We start from the raw sequence: 8,055 nt of genomic DNA on the forward strand, positions 1-8,055 counted from the left end.
TATTATTACTTAGATTTTTTTTTTTTTTTTTTTTAAGGAATCACTTAATATTGTTTTAATATTATTTTTAAACTAAATATTATTTTACTAAAAATAATTTCTTTATAATTAATAAAATTTTTATTTTATTTAATTTTATATTGCATATGTTTATATAATATCTTGAAGTTGTCTCTAGAGAACATGCCATTTGTACCTTTTTTTATTTTAACCCATGAATCAAAAACCTACATGCATAAAGGCGGTTCAAATGACCTGTTTTCACTTCCTCAATTTCTCACAGATATTATTAAAATGATCTTTGGCGACAGAGACAGAATACTTCAGATAGCATTATTATTATTATTATTATAAAAAAACATTTGCAAAAACTACCATGTTTAATAAATCCATGGGAAATAAATCCAGGTTATTTTATATAAAGGTTAATACAGGTTATCCCCTTTATGCAGTCTCAGAGTAGTGTTGTTGGTGTTTTATTCTCTCCTATTTTCCTATTCTATGAAAAGGAAGTATGAAAATGATATTGAGGTTTTTTTTTGTAGGAATTCATGAAACTTTTTTTTTTTTTTTTATTGATTTTCTAACCCCCCCCCCCCCCCCCCCTTTTTTTTTTTAAATACTCCTATTGGGTATTGCTGCATTCAAATACTCTCTGAAATATATAACACCAGTAAGGATCTTAAATCTCACCGACAAGGTCAAATTTGATGTGAAAAGAGGAAGGAAAGAAAATAAATAGAATTTGAAGGTATTTGTGGTCCGTTTTTTTATTTTTATTTTACAAATGTTCACATCTATTTAATATTACAAATGGGCTTTTAAACATGTTGATGCATGTTTTGTAACAGCTGATAATCCATGAATAATGACTCTTTTGATTACAAAAATATTTGTTTTTTATTTATTTAATTGTTCACTGTTCACTGACAAACAAGACACAAATTGATTTCATAGGAGCATTTTGAGGGAATAATGTTTATGTACTTGTTATACTTTCTTTACCTAGAAATTTAAAAGTAATGTTGGCCTAAATGCTCTACATAGAACATATAGCTTTGAATCCTTATTAAACTGCTTATTGTAAATATCATCCTATCATCAAAACAGAAGACCATAAATCGATCCTTTCCATTCCTGTGCAGCTATTATGGCTTTCCTGTTTGACCTGAAGGACCTGGTTGATCTGATGTCTATAGGAACTCTTTTGGCCTACACGCTGGTCGCTGCCTGTGTTCTAGTACTCAGGTTGGCAGATGCATGTGAAATGAATGCATTTAAATATTTGTGTCATTACAGTTTGGCTGTTAATTGTAAAATAATATTGTGATCTACAGGTATCAGCCCGAGCAGTTTTCTCAAACATATCACATAGCCAACACACAGGACGAGATGGAAATGAGCGAGACCATAAGTACGCCTAGCATGGGGATTCTTCCCGGCATAGAAGAGCGTTTCAGCTTCAAAACACTGCTCTTCCCCGACATCACTGAACCCTCCAACCTTTCAGGCTTCACTGTTAACGTCTGTACGAGTCTGCTTGGTATGAAATCCACATTAAGACAGATCCTGTTTTTAAGGTGCTTTAGTACTTTATTCAGCTGTTTTCTGGAGGTTTCTAAACTGCATCTTTTCCAGGTCTGCTGATCTTCAGCTTTAGTCTGATGGCCGTCCTGGGTGGAAGTGCAGTGTGGAATATTGTCATTCTCAGTGTTCTGTTCAGCGTGTGTGTCATTGTCACATTTATCATCTGGAGACAACCTGAGAGTAAAACCAAGCTCTCTTTTAAGGTTAGACCTCATAATGCAAAAGCACATCTAAAAGAGCACCAGGATGTGGTCAAACCCAATAAAAGTACTTTTAGAGGTAGATTTTCTATTTATAGATTTAGTTTCATTTAATCTAATGTTGATTATTAATTATTAAATGCAAGAAGCCAAATACTGATTTCTGTGTGGTTCACTGACTAGGTGATTTTTTGTTTTGTTTTGTTTCCAGATTTATTAATTTATTTTTAAAAAATGTGATTCATACACACAATTACTTGAACGGTCCTTTTTAAAATGTTACTTTTTTTCAAAAATGGCAGGGGAATTCAACTGTCCTGATATTACAATGAAGAATATATTATTTTTGAATATATTGTTTTTCATTATATATTTTAACCTGGTGTTTTAACTTTAAACGAAAATTAATTCTAATTAAATATGTTTGTTGAAGTACTACAATTACTAAAACTGAAATAAAAATAAATTAAAGCTAAATAGAAATATGAAAAAAGCTAATAAAAATGATAAAAGCACAGAAAATTACTTGAGTTAAAATGAAAACTGAAAATATAAAAAGACAATTCAAAATATTAATAAATACTATAATAGCATAGAAATAGGATTAAAGTAACAATGAAGCCAAGATGAATACAAAATGAATAGATTTTTAGATTTTTATTTTCCATTTCTTTATTGTAGACACTCACTGACCATTACACCATTACCATGACCATTACATATAATTACACATTCCAGTCATTTTTAATAACAAATAATTTTTTTCATGTCTTCCAACAGGTTCCTTTACTTCCATTCATCCCAGTGGTCAGCATGTTTGTCAATGTGTACCTGATGATGCAGCTGGACAGGGGTACCTGGGTACGATTTGCCATCTGGATGTCTATAGGTAAAGCACATGTTCCTGCATGAGCCTGTATGCATGACAAAAAACTAGGGATGCACGGATGTATCGGCTGCCGATGTTTATGTACAAAAACAAATTAGAAGATTAATCATAATAAAGTCTGTTACAATAAAGGATTAATATGTTGGAATCAGCCAATAAGTGATTGTTAAAATCGGTATCGGTATCGGCCCCAAAAAATCCTATCGGTGCATCCCTACAAAAAACTTTTGAAAAATGCTCATAAACACAAGTTTTGCTACTTGTAAATATCAAATAAAGGCTTTTGGTCATTTGACGATGTCCTCTGGTGGGTTCCCGAAAAGCACTTGGCACGTATGCGGTCAATAATTTGTTCTATTATACCTCTGTTCTCTCCAGGACTCATAATCTACTTTGGCTATGGAATCTGGCACAGTACTGAAGCCACACTGGCCCATTCCAGGATGGACGAGGAACTGAGTGTGTACAAACCCGCCTGCAGTCTAAACAGGGACAGTGTGACCCCGGAAAAGGAGGCTTTCCTCTGTAACGGATCACGTGTTTATGAGGACGGAGATCTCTAATATGGAACAGTGTTACATTATTTTACTCAAACTTTACATGAAAGCACACCGCCGGGAGGTTGTGAGGAGCACAGGCCGTTGGAATCGAATCAGATGGAGCTCAATGATCCATTTAACAATGTCACTTCCTTGTCAAGAAGTCTAAGAGCTTTGTAAAGTGCACACTACATAGGTGGAAGTATTTGATTATTCTCACAACTCAAGGGTTTTGTTTCCTACTTCAGAAATCTTGAAGAAACCAAAACAAGCACAGGGCCTTTTATTATGTGGTTGTAGAGTAAAAAAACAAACATACAAAAAAAAATTTGGCATCTGTAAGTTGCAGTATTTCTTGTTTATGGCTGCTTTTGTTAAATGATCAAATTGAACTTTTGCCTTTTGTCTTACTATTGCAATTGAAACTAAATCAGAGTTGTTTAATCTGAATCTTGGATGTCAGTGTTTAGGGTTTTACGTATCTGAACGCGCCTTTACAAGAAAAAGAAATCAAATCATGCTAGACTTTTCTGCTGAATTTGTAGTACTCTCTCATGTCTGAAGTCCCATTTAGGAACCTTTTCCGGCTGGTTTGAACTGCCCGGATCCAGAATTTGTAGGTTTTTGCTGGTCCACCCAGATTAGACCTTCAGGTAGTACTGCCACCTGGTGGTGTGGTAGCGCAGTCACCAGGGTTAGTTGCTTTTATCTGTCACAGTGCTGGCTACTGTGTTTTCTTATGCAGATGGAGTCTGCCTCTTAGCTGGCATGTTAATGTTGCATAAGCAGGCACTTTTTAGGATATTTGGAGAGAAGTTGATATCTGTTTTGGTCATTTACGGTGTTTGGACATTATATATCACATTGTATTTGTCAGTCAAAATATTTTACAAATTAAAAATGAGTCTAAAGAATATTGGAATAATTTCTTTTACCAAAGATTAGAATAATTAAGGTTTTTTTTTATTTTTTTTTTTATGTTTTTGAAAGAAGTTTCTTATTCTCACCAAGGCTGTGTTTATTTGATCAACAATACAGCAAAAACACTAATACTGTGAAATATTATTTCAATTTAAAATAACTGTTTCTATTTGAATAGAATTTTTATAATGTAATTTATTCCTGTGATGCAAATCTGAATTTTCAGCAGCCATTACTTCAGCCTTCAGTGTCATATGATCCTTGAGAAATCATTATAATATTTGGTTCTCAATTATTAATAATTGTTCTTATTATTACCAGTGTTGAAAACTACTGCTTAACATTTTTGTGGAAACCGTGATACATTTTTTTCAGGATTTTTTGATGAATAGAAAGTTCAATAGCATAAGCATCTATTTTAAATATAATGCCTATTGTAACATTATAGATGTCTTTGTCACTTTTCATCAAATTAATGCATTCTTCTTATTATTGTTATTATAATTTAAATCTGCCAAAAATTAACTACATTTTAAAATATATTCAAACCATAAACAGTTATTTTAAATTGTAATAATATTTCACAATATTAGCGTACTGTTTTTACTGTATTTTGATCAAAAACTTCTTTCAAAAAAGTTTTTTTTTATTCCAAACTTCTATACACTAGTATTACCAAGTAATCACTTATGCCACATTAGGTCTCTACTTAAACTAGTCAAAGTTGGTTCTTATTAGTCAAATATTGCTCTTTTTTTATTCTTCTGACAATGGCCTTCGAGTTTCAGCCATTATCAATTGATGATAGCAGTACAGAGGTAAGAACGCTGGTGAGTATCTTGTCAATGTTACATGTAAAAAAAAAAATGTATTATGATTACATAATGGTCATCACAAATGTAAAAAATAGAAGTTAATATTTTTTTCATGTGTCCCAGATTGTTTTCTCAGGAACATGATTGCCATCTGTGATAATTATATATATATATATATATATATACAGTGGGTACGGAAAGTATTCAGACCCCCTTAAATTTTTCACTCTTTGTTATATTGCAGCCATTTGCTAAAATCATTTAAGTTAATTTTTTTTCCTCATTAATGTACACACAGCACCCCATATTGACAGAAAAACACAGAATTGTTGACATCTTTGCAGATTTATTAAAAAAGAAAAACTGAAAAATACTCCATCAACCAATCTGACCTCAGGAGCCTTCAGTGTAGAACATATGTTATGAATTTATATTAAGAACATATATGTTCTAGTTTAACTTCTTCCTATATTCTTACCTGCTGAAGCAGCACATTGATGCATCATGCAGACTTGATGCTTCTCAATCAATCAATCAATTTTCTTTGTTAAAATTCCATGGATTAAGTGATTTGTAAATGGCAAATGATGCTCTTTTTAATGCTGAACAGTAATGTATGTGTAGAGGTGTTGTTCACGTTTTTGGTTACAAAGATTTTAGTAGATTAAAATGTTTTCTCATCATATGTGATTATGTTGCTGCGTTTGTTTTAAACTCTTGAAACTTTGTAGTTGCAAATTAGAATGAAATTGCATACATGCATGTGTAGGGCAGGCTTTAAGATGGTTTAGATCCTACCTGTCCGATCGCTACCATTTTGTTCATTTAAATGGGGAGTCATCTCAATTATCACCAGTAAAATATGGAGTGCCACAAGGATCTGTCCTAGGTCCTCTGCTATTTTCGATATACATGCTGCCCCTTGCATGCTCAGCTCAGTTGCTTGAATAGTTGCATAAACACATATTAATAAATAATACAATATGTATAGTACATTTGTAATGAGGCGAGTAGTAAAAATAATAAGAAAATATAGCTGCAAGCAGCAATTACCGGGGTTCAAGCAGTTAAGGCATTTAAGCACATAAGGAAAAAGATTTTGTTAACATGGCTGTAACCACTTAAATCTATGATTAAAAATAGTCAGCTCTCTAGGCCTTACGGTTTGTTCTGCCCGTTCAGTTTTAGGGAAGAATAATAATAATAATAATAATAATAATAAAAATCCTTACAATTACAATAGGGTTTCAGCACTGCGTGCTTGAACCCCTAATTAGAACAAGATGATCTGAGTTTTACCCAATATTGCATAATGTATAGCCTACTATTTGAAAAAGAAAACGGAAGAAAAAGCAATTAAAATGTGCTGAAGTATTTTGCTTCATTTTATAGTTTTAAATTTTTTTTTTTTTTTGCTAATTGTGAGTGTTCATTTTTGGACCATTTCAAATGTGGCGCATTCAGTAAGCCTAAGCCTAACAGTAGGCAACTGCTACCTACTGTTTTAACCTGATGCTGTAAATAAAATAAATTTTGGAATTTATGTTTGTTATTTTCATTATGTTTTATAATATTTGTTACTTTAAATTTAGTTTAATCAACTTTAAGCTTTTAAAACACATTAACGTCACTTTAGCTTCAAAATATGTTTTTGTTCTCCGTATTGTTTATCGTTCTTTGTTGCCATGGCAATAGCCGCTTGGTGACGGCGTGATACGCAACTGTGGTCTGATTGCAGTTCGCCGCACTGGCCGGCAGGGGGCAGCGTTACCGGGTATCACTATATCACACAGCACCTGCAGCATCCCGGATCAGAGAGAGAGAGGTGAGCACAAGAGAGATGCTCCACTCAAAGCATCGCGCCGAAGCGAGATCGTTCAGTCAGCTGGTCTGCTGTGGGAGAGAGCGGGCGGTGAGCGGGCTGAATGAGGGCGGACTGAACCTGTGGTTCTCTAAGGTGAGTGTTCATACACGGAATTATGGGCTTTTGTGACTTGTTATGGAGAAACATGTACGGGTGAGCTGATGCGAACAGATTGTGTATCTAGTGCTATTTTGCTGTTCAAGGGCATTAACTTGATAAACATTTTTAAAAAGAAAATTTGATGACAGATAGACAGAAGATTGACTTTTTTGCACTAACTTTTAAATATGTAACGTATTATTTGCATTATTGTAGCCTATTTGTGTTATTTATAGACACATTTATAAATATTTTGAAATATTGTAATCTACTAGACTTAGAAATGCTGTTTTTATATCTAATTTTTATTTTTTACAACTTATTTCTGCTTTAATTTTCCACATTAGTTGTGATGTAATGTAGCACCTCTCAGCTGATAGACAGACAGACAGATAGATAGATAGATAGATAGATAGATAGATACAGAACATGCATGCACAGGCACGTTCCTACTGTCAAGTGGTGAGATAAGAAAGTATAAACATCCCCTCAAAACTCAAGACTTATGCTTTCATATGATGAGATCAAGATTTAAACATCCTTCTAAATGGTCTTGATCTGGTCTTTGAGAGCTGCTGTCTCTATGGGATGATCAGAATAAGGCAGAGCCTCCGGCACAGCTTAGAACTGACTTACTTAGCCTGGAAAAGAACTTGACTATCGGAGCATCCCGGCATCCGCTCCTAGGAATAAATGTATTTGCATAATAAAGTTTTACATACCGAAACCCCTTAAATCCATTTTTATGTCCTTTTTTTTGTGGCGGATAGACTGGGGTCACAACAAAAATAGGAAATAGGGGGGAGGGAACGTGTGAAGAACCTTGTCAAGGTTACAGCATCACAAACACACATCTGATAAAAGCTGTAGTCTGTCTCAAGGGGTTACTAGACGTGTTGAACTGTGAAGGAGGTTTGATGTAGGGGAAATGGGTGGAGAAGGATAATGAGGTGTTTTTATGAGTTATTCCAATTGCCGATAAGGATTATTAAAGCTTTCCCCTCAAACAGAATGTGATCCACTTGTCAGTCAATATAGATGGACAAGAATCCAAGTGAGAGTTCTAGTCGTCTGTTGAAATGGGAAGCCGGTGATTATTGACATATTAAGCTTCAAGTCTAACCATAAACCAGCTTGTGAG

At 33.8% G+C, this 8,055-nt stretch overlaps 1 protein-coding gene across 2 annotated transcripts in view; it reads left to right on the forward strand.

The window, feature by feature from the left end:
* The window catches only part of LOC107718716 (high affinity cationic amino acid transporter 1-like), a 13,685-nt gene extending 9,571 nt beyond the window's left edge, over positions 1 to 4,114 (forward strand). For both annotated transcript variants that reach the window (XM_016525916.1, XM_016525917.1), the window contains exons 8-12: positions 1,146 to 1,248; positions 1,338 to 1,543; positions 1,639 to 1,790; positions 2,568 to 2,676; positions 3,055 to 4,114. In XM_016525916.1, coding sequence (XP_016381402.1) covers positions 1,146 to 1,248; positions 1,338 to 1,543; positions 1,639 to 1,790; positions 2,568 to 2,676; positions 3,055 to 3,239 — 755 coding nt within the window. In that variant the 3' untranslated portion in view covers positions 3,240 to 4,114. The remainder of the gene's footprint in view (positions 1 to 1,145; positions 1,249 to 1,337; positions 1,544 to 1,638; positions 1,791 to 2,567; positions 2,677 to 3,054) is intronic.
* Positions 4,115 to 8,055: the final 3,941 nt, after the last annotated feature.

This window comes from Sinocyclocheilus rhinocerous, unplaced genomic scaffold, assembly GCF_001515625.1.
Source record: "Sinocyclocheilus rhinocerous isolate Xijiao unplaced genomic scaffold, SAMN03320098_v1.1 scaffold1655, whole genome shotgun sequence".
NCBI lineage: Eukaryota > Metazoa > Chordata > Actinopteri > Cypriniformes > Cyprinidae > Sinocyclocheilus > Sinocyclocheilus rhinocerous.